The 18,905-nt window shown below is 42.0% G+C and overlaps 2 protein-coding genes across 2 annotated transcripts; both read left to right on the forward strand.

Moving 5' to 3' along the window:
* The first annotated feature begins 226 nt into the window (after window positions 1–226).
* On the forward strand, window positions 227–3,856 carry tmed7 (transmembrane p24 trafficking protein 7). Its single transcript, XM_061071727.1, has 4 exons — window positions 227–272; window positions 567–777; window positions 1,710–1,955; window positions 2,737–3,856. The coding sequence occupies exons 2-4, from the start codon at window positions 616–618 to the stop codon at window positions 2,971–2,973; spliced, it is 645 nt and encodes a 214-aa protein (XP_060927710.1). The 5' UTR covers window positions 227–272; window positions 567–615; the 3' UTR covers window positions 2,974–3,856.
* A 1,358-nt stretch (window positions 3,857–5,214) lies between these two features.
* fem1c (fem-1 homolog c) lies at window positions 5,215–14,817 on the forward strand. The gene is made up of 6 exons (XM_061071712.1): window positions 5,215–6,524; window positions 8,910–9,079; window positions 9,196–9,384; window positions 10,433–10,944; window positions 11,857–12,033; window positions 12,822–14,817. Exons 1-6 carry the CDS (start codon window positions 5,981–5,983, stop codon window positions 13,084–13,086), a joined length of 1,857 nt encoding a protein of 618 aa, XP_060927695.1. The 5' UTR covers window positions 5,215–5,980; the 3' UTR covers window positions 13,087–14,817.
* The last annotated feature ends 4,088 nt before the right edge of the window (window positions 14,818–18,905 follow it).

Raw genomic sequence — 18,905 nt, forward strand, 5'->3', positions numbered from 1 at the left:
ACATTTAACCATATAGTTTTATTTATGTTGGTCTTTTTACATAACTGTAGTGTGGTGTTACAGTATCAGCCACGTTGGAGAATATTGACACAAAAAAAGGAACACACACTTCCTGCTATGTCGACGTGGAACACGTCATCTCATACGCGCACTTCCTGTCCATTTCTGACCAATGAGAAAGAGCACAGGGGGCGGGCTTCGTCACACGACAGCCAATCCCGTGTCACGCTTGCGACGCGTTGCGTAGGATTATCCGGGTGAGCATTTCTGAGGTGAGTGGCTAACGCTGACTGAAACAATGAATTAATACATCTACACGTTTGACTTTACGCTAACTCGTATGAACTCGAATGAGACGATAACACACGAATACACTGAAAATAAGCACATGCTGGAAATCACAAGTGACGTTTTGACTTTAGAATATGAAGAGTAGCCAGCTAGCTAGTTAGCATCAAGCTAATTACATGTCGCTGCTATCGATGTCCGGGTTGGCTATGTCACCATTGTTGCCTGCTCGACAGCTGACGTGTTGATTCAATTTCCGTGTCCGTTTCTCCCGGCAGGTCCGTGTAGGTTTTTTATTTTGGAAGCTGTCGGCTCTGAGTGTCCAGGATGTGCGGATCCTTCCGGGTGCTGCTGCAGGTGCTGGTCGCCCTGCTGCTGCCGTGGGGCTGGGTGCTGGGCTCCGAGCTCACCTTCGAGCTGCCGGATAACGCCAAGCAGTGTTTCTACGAGGACATCATCATCGGCACCAAGTGCACACTGGAGTTCCAGGTGCGTGGGTCTCATTGTGCAGCCCTTTACCATTAGCCCCCCTGTGTCGTAGTCATGTTTAAAGGCTTCGAATACAGCCCACATTGTCCCATTGATAGACAAAACCCACTGTACAAGAGATCAAGGTAACATATGTCGTCAAAATGTATTGGGTAAACGCTTTAAAGGTGGAACTACAGATGCAGGGAATGTGGAAGATTCACATACATATTTTGATAAAGACAATCTGTGGTTAAATATACATCATTTGGCTTTAACTAATTAATTCTTTTGATTGGAAATTTCCCGGAACACGGTGACACTGAGTTGGATTATTCATTTTAAACAGTTCTATTAAATAAGTTTATATTCAAGCATTAGAAAATCGTAGCTCTCATAATTGAACGTCATCATACTCTAGGGGAGGTGCATAATTTCACCAAAGCCACATTATAATTGTGTGGTAACAGTGTTAAGAATGGTATGCGTGTTGAAATATCCGTTGGGTGAGGATAAACCTTGCTGGTACTTGATCGATTGAATTGGTATATTATTTATTCTATATAATGCATACATATGTTTAATTATATGTCGCCAATTTAATAAAAATTATCAGATTTGAGGATAGTGTAAAATGTGTGTCACATGCTTTGCATTGGAGATGCGTCTTTATTTCATCGATGTAGAAATGTATTGTGAGTATAATGAGAAATCTTAAAGTCTCCAAAAAAGATAGGATTAAAATGTTCTGGCGTATTCCTATTGATATATCTTCATCCAGTTTCATGCCTTCATTCACACAAATTCGGATGAACCGTCATAGGGTTGTGGGGTTTTTTTTGTCCATTTTGTCCACCCCTCTTCTTTGTATGTTTATGAGTAAAATATAAAAAAAAACATTGTGTTATTATGTTACTAAATAAATGGTTCCCTCTGTCATTATTTCTTCCCAGGTGGTGACGGGTGGTCACTATGATGTGGACTGTCGTTTGGAGGACCCAGAGGGCAACACAATGTACAAGGAGATGAAGAAGCAATATGACAGCTTTACCTTCACGGCATCCAAGAATGGGACCTATAAGTTCTGCTTCAGCAATGAGTTCTCCACCTTCACGCACAAGACCGTTTACTTTGACTTCCAGGTCGGCGATGATCCCCCACTGTTCCCCAATGAGAACAGAGTCACAGCTCTTACCCAGGTGAGTTTGTGTGTTTGCAGACATGCATACATATCTATTTGTATGTTTGTGTGTAAGCGAGGGAATCTAGCACTTCACACAAAACTATCATAACACCAAATTTGTTCTTATTTTACATTACATAGAAAGAATGGGCTTGTTTTCTAGACAGCATGTGGTGCAACATGAGATGATAAACCTCTCCACATCTTTCTTTTTGTGGATTTCATTGCAGCTGTTAGGGCAGGAGACTGCGGGAAATTCCCAGCATAGCTCCAACCAACTTTCACTTTAAAAGAGGTTTAACCTGCTGCAATTACTCAAAACACTCCCTTGGCTGTTCTCAGTTTTAGTTAGCTACTGTTCTAGCATTCAGAGTTTTAACCGAGATAGACATTTTGAGCCCACATATGTCAGTAATTTATTTACCTGTATTTGTTAGATTTTCTTGCTTAACACAATCTATACTGTTTTGTGATGCCCATTACATCCTCAAAGATTTTCTACTGCTGAAGGAATAACAGATAAAACACATTTCTCATAAATATTGTGGGCAAGAAACTACTTCCACCAATACATTTATATTTTTGATCAATAATCTAATAACACACATGATTCCAGACTTAAAGTTCATTAATTGACAAGTTGGGGGATGTTTGAAGATTTAAGTTATTTTTCTGATTAAATCCCCTCTACTTTATGAATCATAGTGACCTCTACAACATTTAATATGTTGATAATTTCTAGCCACAGTCTAAATATCATACATTTGTCTTGTCTTCTCTTTTTTGATAATTTCTAGATGGAATCAGCGTGTGTGTCCATCCACGAGGCCCTGAAGTCAGTCATCGACTACCAGACACATTTCCGCCTCCGTGAGGCTCAGGGCCGCAGTCGGGCGGAGGACCTCAACACTCGTGTTGCATTCTGGTCCATCGGAGAGGCCATTATCCTTCTGGTGGTCAGCATCAGCCAGGTGGTCCTGCTGAGAAGCTTCTTCTCCGACAGGAAAACCACTACAACACGCGTCGGATCATAACAGTGTCTCAGAGCTCTCGGATTCTATTCATCTTTCTTTACCTGGGCTTGTGTGCATAGAGTTGGTTAGAATAGCATTGCTGATATGAGATTGGATCATATCAAACTGCCAGGTCATACAATCTGACACGTCATCCACATTCAGCACTGCTGTCCTTACCAACTTTATGCAAGTAAGTCTTGAACAAGAAGGCTATGTGGTTAAACATGAAGAAAGGCATGATTGTGTTGCTTGTAAATATCTGGATTTGAGGCAGTTCAAGCACCTGGTCATAAAGTTAAAGCAAACATTACATACTTTGAATATTTGAATTTATTTCTAAATGTGTTTTTATTTTATTTGTGTCCTTTTGCCCCCTGTTATCTTGTACCCATCTCTCACGGTGATCTGTTCCATTTTTCAGCCCAAACTTTGCACTGAAATAACCATGGGAGTGGAAGTTGTCGTAATTTAATTTACTCAAAATGTTGGGGTGTTGTGGATTTCTTTCTTTATCTGCAAAACATAGGGTCTTTAAAACCACAGCAAAGCAAAGATTGCATTTGGTTATGGGGAAAAAAATTGTTAAACTTTTTCATTGTTCATTAAAGATCACTGAATTACGTGAGAAAAACTATTCTTTGTGTTTGCTTTTATCGGCTTTGGCATTTTAAGTAAGTTATTTGAAGGGAGTTTGCTGTACAGAGCGTAAGTCCTCCTTTAATTTAATACAAGCTTGAAGCACAAAACAGTTTGTATTTGGGTTTTTTTACACATCAATGTAAAGTCATGCTTCAGTTTGACCTCACTTTGGTGAATCATCACTGTTCTCATTATGACATTTGTGGGGGGGAAACCCCAAGTACAATTATTGTGTTTGAAAATTAAACATTTTGTGTTCTGATGGACATGTTTTCTTTATTCCAACAGTTTTAAAAACACCAACGTTGTCTTTCACTGGTTCCCTCCCAATGTTATATCTAGTACTGCCTTTGCTGTTTAAAGAGCAACAACTATTGTATGTTGTGGGCTGGTTGGCTCTGGTTTTTATGCAGTACTACTAAAATTAATTCTAGTACGTTTGAGTTGTAGTTGTATTTCGAGATGTACACTCACCAACTATTGAGATAATTTCCAAAAGAAAAAGGATGGGAGATTTGGACGGAGTAAATGTAATGTCTAATGTAACTAACATGTCTTGTTCCTACTTTTTCTACTATTATTTGTCTATTCTGTGTCAACTGATTCAATTACAAATATTAATACTAAATATTCAGAAAATGCAAGTTTCATGTTTCTTAATATTTTCATTTAGAATTAAGCATGTAGAAAATACTACACATATTAGTAGACAACTTCAGCCTGGTGCTGCCACTTTGTCTCACTATTCAATTATTTAGTTCTTGGACACAGACATGGCTGAAACATGAGTTTAATGCGGCCATTTGGAAGATCAGCAAGTATTGATGTACTACACAGCATCTGTGAATGTGTATGAGTCCAGATCCCCTCTTGAAGAATACAGCTAAAAGACAAAATCCTAGTTGTAATGTTATATAAATGTTTCTACGCCCAATCTACTGAAAGATACCAAGACGTAATACTTTATTAAACCTAAACTAGCTATGTATCTCGGTCAGAACTGATTCCAGAGACCACAAACTGATTAAAATAAGTATTAACCATTTATCATTTCTAGATTGGCTTTGCTTCCTCTTCTTTTCCCTCTAGTCCTGATTCTCCTCTGTTATGGCTCATTTCACAACAGGCTTGTGCACTTTTTGGGGACATTTTAGACTCAAAATCAGTTCTGAGGCATTCTGTGTAATTGATAAGTTATAAGGATGGCTGTTATAACATCAGGATGTGCATTTATTAAACCACCATCAATAAACAATTTTATTCCAATGAGGGGTCAAATGTCCGGATGCTTTTCACCCTTCTAACCTGTAGGGAGTGACATAACCAAAGCCAACAGAGTGAATGTTGTGGAGATACACTATTTGAGACTATACTTTACCTAGAGATACATAGGACATATTAAATACTTTAATTTAAATATCTTATTTTGTGGTGAGTACATTTTCCACACAGGAAAAGTCCTGCGGGGGCAGGGAGGAGCCTTTAATGTTTTTGCGTGTTGTAATTGGTTACGTATCAGTAGGCCCGCTCTGTGATTGGCTGCTGACCCGTCAATCACCCGCCGCGGTGGAGAAAACAGACTGCGCTGCGTTTGTGATTTGACAGAAACCGAGTCGTGATCGTCCGGTGGAGTCGTGGGTGGAGAAGCCTTCCCTGTTTACCTTCCTCTTCCCCGCGACTACCCGCCGCCAGCCCCCGCTGCCAGCCCCCAGTGACCGGCTGTCTGTCCCAGTGCTCTGTCCGGTGGTTGTCGACGTGGTGGTCGAAGGAAGAGCCGCCCGGATCCCGACGGAGAGGGGGGGTATCCCCGAGCCGAGCACCGAGCCTCGTCTCCCAGGCTAACAAGCTAGCAGCAGCCTAGCGGGTGGGGGTGGATTCCTGACGTGTCGGCCCTCGGAGAGTGAACAGTGAAAAGCGTCCGAGGAGGATGTGGTGGAGCCATGACAAGCGCAGGAGGCCGGTGTGATGGAGGAGAGCTCCGCGGAGGAGAAGACGTGTCGGCGGAAGAGTTTCTCTCAAAACGGTTGAACGTGTAACAGCAGTTCGAGCTAAGCGGAGCTAGGCAGCTAGCCGCAAGGATCGAGGAAGTTGAATAGCCAGCTTGCTAGCTCGGCGACTAATGAGTGACCGGACACTCGACCACCGCAGTGAGTGAGTGATTTATCCGCACGACAGGTGGCTCGGGTCATTCTTTTATTTAAAAGCTGGAGTGTAAATGTAAACGTAGCGAACTGCCGCTGGATTTTAACCCAAACGTGACGGCTAGCTTAGGCAGTCTGAGCCCGGTGTAAACAAAGGGTCCCGAGCTCCACCTGCTCCGTGCACCGCTCCAGGACATCTGGGACCTCGCTGTCTGTCCCTTTGTCCGGGAGACGAACCCGCAGACATGGATTTAAAGACGGCGGTGTTCAACGCAGCCCGGGACGGTAAGCTCCGGCTGCTCCAGAAACTCCTGGAGAACAAAGATGGACACGAGGTGACAAAGTTGATGGGCGAGAAGACGAACGGGGCCACGCCGCTCCTGATGGCGTCCCGCTACGGCCACCTGGACCTGGTGGAGTACCTGCTGGAGTGCTGCTGCGCCCCCGTGGAGGCCGGCGGCTCCGTCAACTTTGACGGGGAGACCATCGAGGGGGCCCCGCCGCTGTGGGCTGCCTCGGCGGCCGGGCACCTGAAGGTGGTCCAGTCCCTGCTGGGCCACGGGGCTTCGGTCAACAGCACCACCCTGACCAACTCCACCCCCCTGAGGGCGGCCTGCTTCGACGGCCACCTGGACATTGTGAAGTACCTGGTGGAGCACAAGGCCGACCTGGAGGTGGCCAACAGACACGGCCACACGTGTCTCATGATCTCCTGCTACAAGGGCCACTGGGAGATCGCCCAGTACCTGCTGGAGAAGGGTGCAGATGTCAACAGGAAAAGTGTAAAAGGTGAGTGGGCAGGCTGATCTCCTTCATCCACAGGAGCTCTGACCATGACACAAGAGAAACTGATTGATGGTGTAGATTTGTACATATCAAAGTTTAAACGCAGTAATGTTGTAAGACAAATGGCAGAAACCAAAGGATGAGGATTATATTGTAAACAGCCTAATACCCACACACATCACAGGGGATTACATACTGAGATCCAAATGCAGTCTTGGCTTTAACCAGCAGGGAAGTACACCATGAGATAATAACTCAATCATTTGCATGCTCCATTTCCATTTGGAATGAATGAATGGAAGGTGTTGAAGTCCTGAATGTCTGAAAGATCACTGTCCATCATATTATACAATACTGTCTTATCAGATCACAGATTTGCTTAAATAAGTTTTAAAGTGAACATTTTTAAGAACTTATTGAACCGTAGACTATTTTTTCTCTCCTTTTTATTGCCATGAAAACCCCCGTTGACTACAATCACTTAACCAATGTCCAAACCACTTAAGTCAAGACACATGGTTCTCCTGACTAGACGAGCAAACCATGCACGTGCCTGCAAGCAGACTGGACAGCCTCATGTGTGATGCTTTAGCGGGAAGGGTTCTGTCCAGCCCATCCTTAAAATTGTTGCTATTCCAGTATCTGTTTTAACAACAGGAAGGAGAGAATGATAAATGATTTATGAGGTGGCAATTTTCCAAAAACAAAGAAGCAAGACAGAAGACATACACGTCTGAAGAGTCACTGCTGATAAGATGTTTATAAATAAACAAGCTGGCGTCAGCTTATTTTCCTCTCCAGATGAATCAACACTTCCCAATTTCTTCAGCACAAGATCTACCAGTGACGTGCCCTGCTCTCTTGAGCTGAACATCTCCTAAATTCAGTTAAGAGACACATATTTAGTATTGAGTCTAATCTCTATCTTGGAAATGGTTTTTTTTAATCTCTGTTATCAACCTATCTCACCTTGTTAAAGAGGAAGGACATTTCCTAAATCTGCCCATTTATCCAGATCTGTTCCTAGATGTCATGGGTTATACTGGGTCATGCTCCACCCCTCCACAAAATGTCATGGAAATCGGTTCTGTAGATTTCGAGTAGTCCTGCTAAATATCTTGTGTCAACTAAAGAACAAAACCTCCTTGGCAGAAGTAATAAATATTGAAACAAACTTTATAACCATGTATCCAGTTGGAACTATTTAGCCAAACAAAGCCCAAAACACCATTGCTATAAAAATTCCACAATGTTAAATCATCTTATCTTATCTTGTCTAGTCAAACTCAGACTAGAGTAATGGCAAAGCAGCATGACAAACATTTTTAAAAATCACTAGAGAATTTATTTATACACTTGATATGTGGGTCAGGATGGACATGAATTGTTAAGACACGTTGACTTTGATTTAGTTTTTAATAAAATCAATTCGGGCTCTCCTGGAACATGCACATATTTTTAATCACTTTTAACTTCAGGAGGAACCAGATCTGGAAACCTTTTGTTTACATGGCGTTCTGAGGCTGTGCAAGAAGTAGGATCAGCAACACAAGCTTGATCTTGTGAATTCATTCAAGTTACATACATGTCCTTCAGCTATCTGCGATTGAATTGTTTACTCAGTGCGTTGTCTGGATACATAAACAAGCAACAGATTATGTGGAGAGGAAAGATTAACAGAAATTATAAATCATTGTAAAGCTTTTTGGCACTACATTGGCCCCAGTTTGCAGAAGTTGAGCCAAGATCTACTGGAAAGATTCCTTTCATTGGGCTTATTCAAAGTTTAGCTGGAGCTATACAACATGTCCTCAACATGATCTGCACACAAGTGGCTCGGTGGGCTCATCCACAGTAAGCCTGGTGTCAGCTGATCTGCGTTTTGATCATCTTCAAAGTAAAAGGGCAGTGAATAGTTGCACTTGTGTAACCCTGTGTACAGCTTTATTTAGAAACGGTTATGAAACTTCAGATTCTTCTAATTAGACTCTCAAATGTTGTATGGCGTGTGAAGAAGCCCCGAAACCTCCTGCACAACAGCCAGTACAGTTTTATTTTCTCCATCTTTATAAAAGGGCCGTGAGTTTGTTTCTTGACGGAAAGCAAAGTCCTCAACGACCTCCTTCTCTGTCAAACGTCAGTAAAAATGATCTGCACGTCTTTTAGAGCTGTCTTTACGTGTTCTCTGCTTGTTTCTGCTCGCTTCACATGTAGCTGAACTGTTGCAAATAACATTTACCCCAAGGGAATTTGATCACGGTAATGGTAAAGATAGGCCCAGCATTTAATGACTTTCTTTGCCCCTGAATTCCAGATTATCTCTATCATCTGTACTTTTTAAAAAAAAAAAGAAAACTATTATAAGATGTGTGTTCTCTCTGTTCACAGGCAACACAGCTCTTCATGACTGTGCAGAGTCGGGCAGTTTAGAGATCATGCAGATGTTGCTTCAGTTCGGAGCTTCTATGGAGCAGGATGGCTACGGCATGACCCCCCTTCTATCCGCCAGCGTCACAGGCCACACTAACATCGTAGACTACCTGACAACGCATCAGAAGGTCAGGCTTTGTGACTCTTTTTAAAATGAATTCTTCTGCTTAGATTACTATAATGTTTAAAATCTTGAATATGTCACCAGGAGAAATATGAGGAAGTAATTTTCCCCTCTCTGCAGACAAAGCACACGGAACGCATTGATGCCCTGGAGCTCTTGGGAGCCACATTTGTGGACAAAAAGAGAGATCTGCTTGGGGCTTTGAAATACTGGAAGAGAGCCATGGACCTCAGGTGCACGGACAGTAACAACATTGTCCATAAACCAGAACCGAAGCAGCTGATCATGGCGTACGACTATGCCAGGGAGGTGAGTGTGTCTTTTCATTCTTTCTGCACTCCATTTAAGTCTCTAGAAAAAGACAGTAGGACAGATTCCAATGGGGTGACTGCAGGGAAAACCTCGGAAGTCGCAATCTATAGCGACTGAGAAACGGGCCACAAAATTGTGCATTTTGCTTTGAACGGACAGAACAAGGATGAATGCATTTAGTGGCTTGTTGCTTTTGAAGACGGATATTTCAGGCACAGAAAATGGACACCGTACATTACCTCAGCCCTCCCAATTTATGGCTTGGTTTTGTTGGCTTCTGAAAAATCTGATTTCTTTGCATATTAGGGACGGGGGGAAAAATCGATTCAGTTTTATATGGCGATTCTTGTGAATGACGATTTTAAATTGCCATGCTGCCTCAAATCAATTTTTAAACTTATTTATTGGTTTATACGGGGGGGGATATATGGAGGGAGCATGTTGACCAGCTCTTGTTTTTGCACAAGAATCTAAACATACCCAAGCACTAGCATTGCATTGCCTACATGCAAACAACAATGAAGCATAGCCTACTTTTTTGTTTAATTAAAAGTTTATATTCTAAGTAAAATTTTATTCATTCTTTTTAATTTACCTTTTATTTATTGTTTAAAAGTAGCCTAAGTGGCATACATTTCTTAATCTGTCAGTTTGTGTGCAGTTGACAGGGGCTACACAATAATAGGGCACATTTTTATTTCTTTTCTCTATTGGCTGCCCGGCAGTCATTAAGTTAATGTTAATATTTGAAATAAAGCTTGTAAAGGTCTAAGTGAATTTGACTGTTGTATTTGAAGGTATGATTCAACTTTTTTCCATGGTCCAGTATTTAAAAAAAAAAAATAATAACCAAAAGAAATCGCAGGAAATCGTAATAATGAATCGCAATACTTACAGAATCGCAATACCCACAGAATCGCAATACATATCATATCGCCACCTAAGTATCGTGATAGTATCGGGAGGTCCCTGCCGATTCCCGTCCCTATTGCATATACACGGGAAATCTCCCTGAATGTCTCCATCCTTTAATCGTCTTCTCTAGGTCACTAATGGAGAAGAGCTGGACGGGCTGATCTCTGACCCGGATGAGATGCGAATGCAGGCTCTGCTCATCCGTGAGAGAATCCTTGGCCCACAGCATCCAGACACGTCCTACTACATCCGTTACCGAGGCGCTGTCTACGCTGACTCTGGGAACTTTGAGCGCTGCATCAATCTGTGGAAATATGCGCTGGACATGCAGCAGAGCAACCTGGACCCCCTCAGCCCCATGACGGCCTCCAGCCTGCTGTCGTTCGCTGAGCTCTTCTCCTTCATGCTGCAGGACCGGGCCAAGGGGCTGCTGGGCACTTCGGTCTCATTCGAGGACTTAATGGGGATCCTGTCCAAGAGTGTGTTAGAAATTGAGCGGGCAGTGAAACAAAATGGACCGATGCCTCCGGACCCTGCCCAGCTCAGCAAGGCCCTGTCAATCATCCTGCACCTCATTTGTCTTTTGGAGAAGGTGCCTTGTAGTGCGGAGCAGGACCACTTCAAGAAGGAAACTATCTATAAGTGAGTTTCTCTTTTTAAAATTACTTGCATTCAAAATATACCTTGCCATGTTTAAATGTTAGTGGAAGCCATCTTTGTGCAAATGTATGTGTGCAATATAAAAGTTGAGGGGGAGGGTAAACTAGTATGTTGGTGATCTTTGACGTCACATGCTTAGTATCTTCTTTGGTAATGTGAACCTGTGCCAGTCGAGCTCTCATATTTACAGAAGTAGATTTAACCAAACCCTACTGCCGGTCTCTGCCACAAGCTTTTTGAGTGTCAAATAATCTTGTATGTAAATAAGGGACGGGAATCGGCAGGGACCTCCCGATACGATACTATCACGATATTTAGGTGGCGATACGATATGTATTGCGATTCTGTAAGTATTGCGATTCGATATTACGCTTTTCAGCGATTTCTTTTGGTTATTTTTTTTTTTTAAATACTGGACCATGGAAAAAAGTTGAATCATAAAATCATAAATAAAAGGTAAATTAAATAGAATGAATAAAAGTTTACTTAGAATATAAACTTTGAAATAAACAAAGTAGGCTATGATTCATTGTTGTTGGCATGTAGGCGATGCAATGCTAGTGCTGGTCAACTTGCTCCCTTCATATATCCCCCCCTGTATAAACCAATAAATAAGTTTTAAAAAAATATATATATTTTTTTTTATTTTTAAAAATCGATTTTGGAGGCAGCATGGCGATTTAAAATCGTCATACACAAGAATTGGATTCGTAACTGAATCGATTTTTTTTCCCCCGTCCCTAATGTAAAAATGACCGTCTCAATGTGTCGTAGTTTTTCGAAACCTGATGTCCTCCTCCTCATCTGGAAAATTGTCTTGCGCTCACCTGTGCTGTTGCATGATGTCGCCTTGTTAACTCTTCTAAATGAAACCTCATCTCTCCGTATCTTCAGATTCCTGAAGCTCCAGCCGTGTGGTAAGAACGGCTACAGTCCACTTCACCTGGCCGTCGACCGCAACACCACCTGCGTGGGCCGCTACCCCGTCTGCAAGTTCCCCTCCCTCACTGTCGCCTCCATCCTGCTCGAGTGCGGCGCTGATGTAAACAGCCGAGATGAGGATGACAACAGGTCTGTCTTCGTTGTTTTTTTATCCTTTATATGTGTCACTGCTGTTTAATTCAATCATGGTTTTAGTTTTTAGCTGAATTAATCGTTAAAACATGAACGTTGTCGTATATTTCTGATGTCTTTTTAAACCGAGAAGGTAAATGAAAATAAAGGAAGCCTAGGGTTGCAAAATTCCGGGAATATTCAAACTTGGAAACTTTCCATGGGAATTAACGGGAATATACGGGAATTAACGGGTAAACTGGAAATGTTGCAGGTAATTTATACTAACTGTATTTACCTTGTCATATACAGACATAAATATAAACATTTAGTTTTGATTTGAGCCCTGAGGAAACTTTGGGCACTTGACTATATGCTTCTGCATCGTGGTGTCATTGTTAACATAGGTCTTTGCACAGTATTTGCTAATGTACACAGCGTTTCCTTCTACATTGGATGAGGTGAAATGTCTCAACACATGAGATGGTGCATGTGGCGTTGTTCTGTAGAATAAAATGAGAAAAAAGTTTGTAAAAAAACACTAATGCCATTCAAGAGATATAAATAGTTAGCCAAACAATTGGAATCGTCTGTAAAAATATTTTACAATTGATGGATTTTTTTTTTTTTTCAAAACTCCCAAAATTCCCGAGCTTAACTTCCCATGGAAACTTTCCGGAAATTTACCGGAAACTCTCCGCCCCTTTGCAACCCTAAGCCTACTATCAAAACACTCAGACCAGATCAGTCTATGAGGACATATTCATTGTGCAGTATAAGCATCTAATATCTATGCCCCCCTCCAGCCCCCTCCACATAGCTGCATCCAATGGTCACCCCGACATCATGAACCTGCTCGTCTCCGGCGGGACTCACTTCGACAGCACCAACGCCTTCCAGCAAACGGCCTGTGACCTCCTGGACGAGAAGGAGCTGGCCAGGAATGTCATCCAGCCCATAAACCACACCACGCTGCAGTGCCTAGCCGCCAGGGCCATTGTCAAGCACGGCCTGGTCTACCGGGGAACCATCCCCGAGAAACTAGAGGCCTTCGTCTTGCTCCACAGATAATGATCGTGAAAGGGGTGTGGGGGGGGAAGAGGAGCTGTGATAACATCGAGTGGAAAGGACAAAACGGACGAGCGTTACGGTTCAACACCCGATCCACTCTGTGTTCGAGGAGCTGAGAAATTAAATTTTGTAGGTTAAGGCTTTGGGAGAGTATGAACTTCACTGTCCGTGTGAACAGAGACGTCCTCACTCAACCGGGACGATCTGTTAAAAAAAAAAAAGAAAATGCGTTTAGCGTAAACGGACGGAGTGAGTGACTCTTTCCTCCACTGCTGTTTCATGGAACCCCAGCTCTGACCGGCCACAGCCTGATCTGTGGAGGTGTGTTGGGATTGGATTGCAACATGGACAAATATCGTTGTATATCTGGATGAACTGAGCAAATGGTTTATGTATTTTTGCTTTAGAAAACATGGATTTTTTTTTTTTTTTGCATATTCCACAATGCTATTTATTGAATGAAACTTGAGAGATTTTTCTCCATGCTGGCTCTAAACCCAGCCTCAACTTTGCCTGTTTCTCAAAGCAAGATTGAGGCGTTTCTTCATATGCTGGGACTTCAGGTTATAGACATTTTTTTTTTTTTTGGTTTGTCCCATCACTGTTGCCAACAGTCATGGACCCTCCCTCAGTCATCATTGGGATTCAATTTTTTCATTTTTTTTTGTACTTATTGTCATGCAAATCTGGTTCTGCCAAGATGGGTTGTGGATTCTGGACTTGTTGTTCCCACCTCAGTGTATAAAAAAGCTTTACGAGAAGGGTTAATGTGTGTGTGTGAACACCGTAAGTGCTTTATTCTTCCTATGCACAGGCTAGGCTGTTGGAAAGAGAGACTGTTGTATTCTGTGCCGGCACTTGTCTGTGCAATATCTCTCATGAGTTTTTGTGTTTACCTCATTGCTGCCGTTTCCTTCAGTATCCCTCGCTCGCTTCAGTGGCGGGGATACACAACCATTGAACTGATTGTTGAAGAGCGAATGATTTTGTGTGTCTGTATGTGTGACTGCGAGTGCCACAAGGCATGCGTCTTGTAGATGGAGTGTTTTTGAGCTTACAAAAAACTATTGAGGACAAGAGTTTGGTGAAGTGGCACTCATGGAGATTCCATAATGCACGACTGCCACTAGACACCGCTGCGGCCAAACTAACTGTCTCCAACCCGCGGACAGTGTGCAGGCCTGTACACAGAAGTGACCTCTTCGTTCATACATGGCCGACCTTTTTTAAATGCCATTATTCTTTTAATCAAAAAGGAAAATATCTGGGTAGGTCACCAACGTTTTCCCACTGTGCATGTGCAGCATTACCGACCGACCAACCGTTGCAGAAAAACCTTTCACGAGAACTCCTAGACGCCGAACTCGACTAGAGCAAGGCCTGTTCTGCTTTTGTACAACTGTCGTCCAATTGTATGAGAACTGAAGACATGGATGAGTGGGAGGATGTGTCCACGTACAGAATAGTAAAGCTTTGTGAATTATCATGTTTGCACATTAGCTGTAGATGTGTGGGTTGAGAGAAAAAAGGGCTTTTCATAACACGTAGGATTTCATATTGCAGTTTATTTAACCTGACAGTTTAAAACCAGATATAGAAAATGAATGAGGACTCCCAGGGCAACTTGATTTGAATCTGCACTTTACTACAGCGGAGTTTAAGATTTGATATGGCATTAATCAAGTTCATGTCTTAATAACCAATTTGACAATAAACCCATGTTGCACTTGTCTCCTTGTCCAAATGTCTTTTTTTCCCTCCTTATTCTGTCAATTCCTGTTAGTTTTGTCGATGGAGTTTTAACAAAGTTGTTTATGGTTCTGGGTAGGTATCCACATTTTGGTTTTATTTGATTCAATTTCACATTGCAATTAAAGACAATGTTCACTGGCTGCCACAAAGTTACCAGTTGGTTTTGCCGCTTTACTCCTGCAGAGTAAACTGAGCCCTGGAGTCCTCTGCTCCATATCTGCAGTGCCAGCGGGTGCACTGAGGACGCCTCTGGACTGGAATGTCTCCAGAGAAACTTTTGACGTTGACGAGGCCTCACTCATGTTGTCCTTACAGTTGCATGTCCCAATTTAAAACCTGCCTTTTTATGGCTTGTTTTGCTCAATCCTTGTTGCTTGAAGCAGTAGTGGAACATCTGTGTCCGACTTGAGGCTCTGCAGAGATCTGGGACTGTTTTGTCTTGACAGGTTTATTGACTTATTTACATGTTCAGTCATAGGAACGAGCCAAACATGTAACAAGCCTAAGCTTTGTTATTAAACATAGAAATCACATCAACCATTTCTATCTGCTTCAGTACCTGAAAAGGAGGGGGTCTAATGGATTTATTTATTAATATATAATTCATGAAACATAATGGAAATACCTTTTGATCATTAATGAGTTTAAAAGAAAAAAGATGACCTCCACCTTCCTCGCTCACAGTGAGGCTCCCACCACCTGTTTGCTCCTCACAGCGGCAGTCGGCCCCAGAATGTCACACCTTACCTGGAAGTTCTGCGATGAGTCACCGCCAGCGGGGAGCGGGAATTTCTCAGTGAGTCAGCATCGCTTTAGGAGCAGGTTTGGGGAGATCGTTTTCAAGCATGTACGATCGTGTGTCGATCAGAACAACAATCTAGTATTAATTTTGTGATCTGTATACAGGGAGTTAGTCACCTCATTGAACCAGCACTCCCTCGCAATAAGGTACAACAAGCAGCCATTTGAAACCATTACTGTCACTCTCAGAGTACAGAACAGAAACAGGACAAGAATATGTTACCTCTTTAGAGGAGGTTATGTTTTCACCCCCGTCCATCAGTTTGTTGGTTAATTTGGTCATCAAGAAACTTAGTGCAAGGATTCGGTATGGATCAGGGATTTGATCAAGGAATGTTTTTTCATTTTCTTAACATTGCGATAGATCGTTTTTGGCATTTTCGCAGTTTTGCCAGAGTGTAATTCATTGATCGCGTTGGCAACACAACAGTGTCTTGATTACATTGTAAACACGTAACAATGTGAATCAGTTTTGATCATCATTGATGACCTCCTCCTTCCACTGCTGAGTGCCACTCTAGTTTGGGATCTGACGTCTTCAGACCTGAGACAACTAGATGGAAAGAAAGCCAGAGAGATATAAGAGTGTAAATGTTTTTGGGGGTTTCCCACAGACAACGAGACTGCGAATTACAGGCCGAGCCACTTTGAGGAGTGTCATTGCCCTGTGCTGTTTGGCTTCATCATAACCACACCCAGGATTATACCTGCTCTAAATAGCACAGGTTTTATGAAGTTAAATGGGACACGTGGTTATTTATTTATTTATTCATTGTGTGGGGACTGACTAACAAGGTGGAACTATATCATTTGGAAAATCAACCCAACTACGACCTCTTGTCTTAAGCTTCATTCTTTCCGGCCTCAGTTATGTTCTGTCAGCTCAGTTAACCAAGATCTGCTCCGGCAGGAGCGGTAGCGTCTCTCAGGGAGGATGATTGTGATTTGTATAACATAGGTGTTTCTGGGTCTCCGTACCTGGAACAAGTCCGGGCTTGTCACGGCACAGTGTAAAACATGTGAGTGTACATGAGGCACAGCTCCATTTAAACTGGAGGTTAACGGTGCACGTCAGCTCTGTGTCGGACTAGATACTGACATAATGAGGCAGAGACTAAAAGTAGAGCAGAGAGAGAGAAGGGAGAACGGCTGGAGGGAGATCTGTGCCGCGTGAGGAAGGTGGGTCTGTAGGGAGAGTTTGTGAACAAAAGCTTGATTTTCCTGAAAAAATCACTAGTCAGCTCAGCAGGGAAGTGGTGTAGTGAGTCAATAGGGTTTCCTGTGCATAATTATTTGTTATTGTTGTGTTGTAAAATGGACAGAGGCGGGAAGGTGTGCGAACCCAACAAACCCAAGTGTTAAGTTTAGGATTCTCTAAGAACATATCTGATGCAAAGTTTTGCACCCACATCTCCTCCTAAAGCAATTTCAGTGAAGGTGATGGGAACAAAATAGAACTAGTGGTCACTCAACAGAGCACACATGTCCAAGAGTCCTCTTATGAAACCACATTTGAATTCACTAGATTCTGATTTTGTATTGACACGGTCATGGTCTTTCTGGAAAGAGTGGCCAACTTACTATTTTTCTACATTTTGGAATTTGAATCACTTCAGAACAATAAAAAAATTAGGGCTGGGCAAGTTAACAATCAACAATAATTTCAATCGAGTTAACTCAAGTGATGAGTTAACTCGATTAATTATTTTATCTCGCATTAACTCAGGTTTGATTATTTATTGTTTTATTGTGAAAGTCAGGCTTTTATTTTGTGAAAGACTGTTGCTGACTGCTGCAGAACAGGAAAAAAGAAAATAATTGGCGGATAAACAATCGAGTTAACTCATCACTTGAGTTAACTCGATTAAAACGAGTTAACTTGCCCAGCCCTAAAAAAAATACACTAATGTATTCATGTTAACAATGAGCAGGTAGAAATAACAAAACACAAAGGTCAAAGGGTCAATGAACATCTGATGAAACCACACCTGACACAATCTCTACTGGACAATATGAAACCACACTTGACATCGTCTTTACTCAAACCTTATGTCTTATATATTTCTGGTCTTCTGGCAGCGTGTGCAGCTCAGCCTACTTCGGCCCTGTCTATATTTAGGTCGGAATAATGCCCTGTTGGAAAGCTGTCCCACATTAAGTGAGCTCCTCTGAATATCTGCAGGTGAACTCGTCTCAGTCTCCTTCTCCTCTCCTCATCCCCCCGTCTGTCTCCACGTGCATCTCAGCCCACATCAGTATGTCTGACACACAGCCAAGTAGAAAGACGCTGCAGCACAGGACCAAGACCGGTGAGAAAGTAAACAATTATGAATAAGACATTAGGCCCACAGTCTTCTTTAATGTTTTATGACTCTGTCTCTCTACCTTTATCTCCTTGTTATTGTCTGCTGCTTGCCAGTCTCCACCTCCTCAATCTCTCTATTTTTTTTCTCCTCTTCTGTCTTCCTCTCTCTCTCTCTCTGCATCCTCGACAGCAGCAGAAACTGTCATCAGCTCGAACACTTTAGAATTAGATTTCTCTTCATGGATGAATTAATTTGCTCACGACTCGACAAACTAACTAAATTTTCTTTATTTTTACATTCAGCAGCAAACCTACAGGGATGAAGAAGAGAGGAATGTTTTTATAAGAAAGGAAGATATTTCTGACCTTGTCGTTTCACCAGATGTACATCAAAATGTCACTTTAACAAACTAATTCCCTTTGGACGTGATATTTATGGTTGGAGAAATCTGCAAATGAATTAAGTTTATCGCACAGTCGGAATCTGATGAAAATCTATAACATTAAATGTTTCTTTTTTTAAGTTTACCATTCTCTGATTCTAGTTTCTTCAATTCAAATGTTACATCACTATTTACTGGATTGATTTCTTTAGAGTTCTCTGTTGGTTGCACAAAATAAGTTTTGTGACCTTTGTGTTTCAATATCGTCTCTTATTTATTTCATAAGCTTAACAATGATTTAGACTGATTTAGAAAAAATGCCGTATTAATCAATAATGACAACAATAGTTCGATTGGGATTGACAGTTTATTGAATTTTAGGATAGCATATACACAAACATACATTAGTTCCATTCCTAATTACATTGTGATAGTGGTTTCTTGTATCTTCCTTTTGTTGCCGCTCCAAGCATTAATAACGTCTACAGCTGTCAGAAGTCAACATCTGTCTCCTTATATCGGAGTAAGAGCTATATATATACCTGGATAGCTGAACAGTATACAGCTGTTTACTGTAC

This window comes from Limanda limanda, chromosome 5 (assembly GCF_963576545.1).
Source record: "Limanda limanda chromosome 5, fLimLim1.1, whole genome shotgun sequence".
In the NCBI taxonomy this organism is placed as follows: Eukaryota; Metazoa; Chordata; class Actinopteri; order Pleuronectiformes; family Pleuronectidae; genus Limanda; species Limanda limanda.

Coding starts and splice junctions, on each gene's coding strand:
- tmed7 (XM_061071727.1), top strand. CDS start 616: ATGTGCGGATCCTTCCGGGTGCTGCTGCAGGTGCTGGTCGCCCTGCTG. Junction 778..1,709: donor AGTGCACACTGGAGTTCCAG/GTGCGTGGGTCT, acceptor ATTTCTTCCCAG/GTGGTGACGGGTGGTCACTA. Junction 1,956..2,736: donor GAGTCACAGCTCTTACCCAG/GTGAGTTTGTGT, acceptor GATAATTTCTAG/ATGGAATCAGCGTGTGTGTC.
- fem1c (XM_061071712.1), top strand. CDS start 5,981: ATGGATTTAAAGACGGCGGTGTTCAACGCAGCCCGGGACGGTAAGCTC. Junction 9,080..9,195: donor ACCTGACAACGCATCAGAAG/GTCAGGCTTTGT, acceptor CCCTCTCTGCAG/ACAAAGCACACGGAACGCAT. Junction 10,945..11,856: donor AAGAAGGAAACTATCTATAA/GTGAGTTTCTCT, acceptor CCGTATCTTCAG/ATTCCTGAAGCTCCAGCCGT.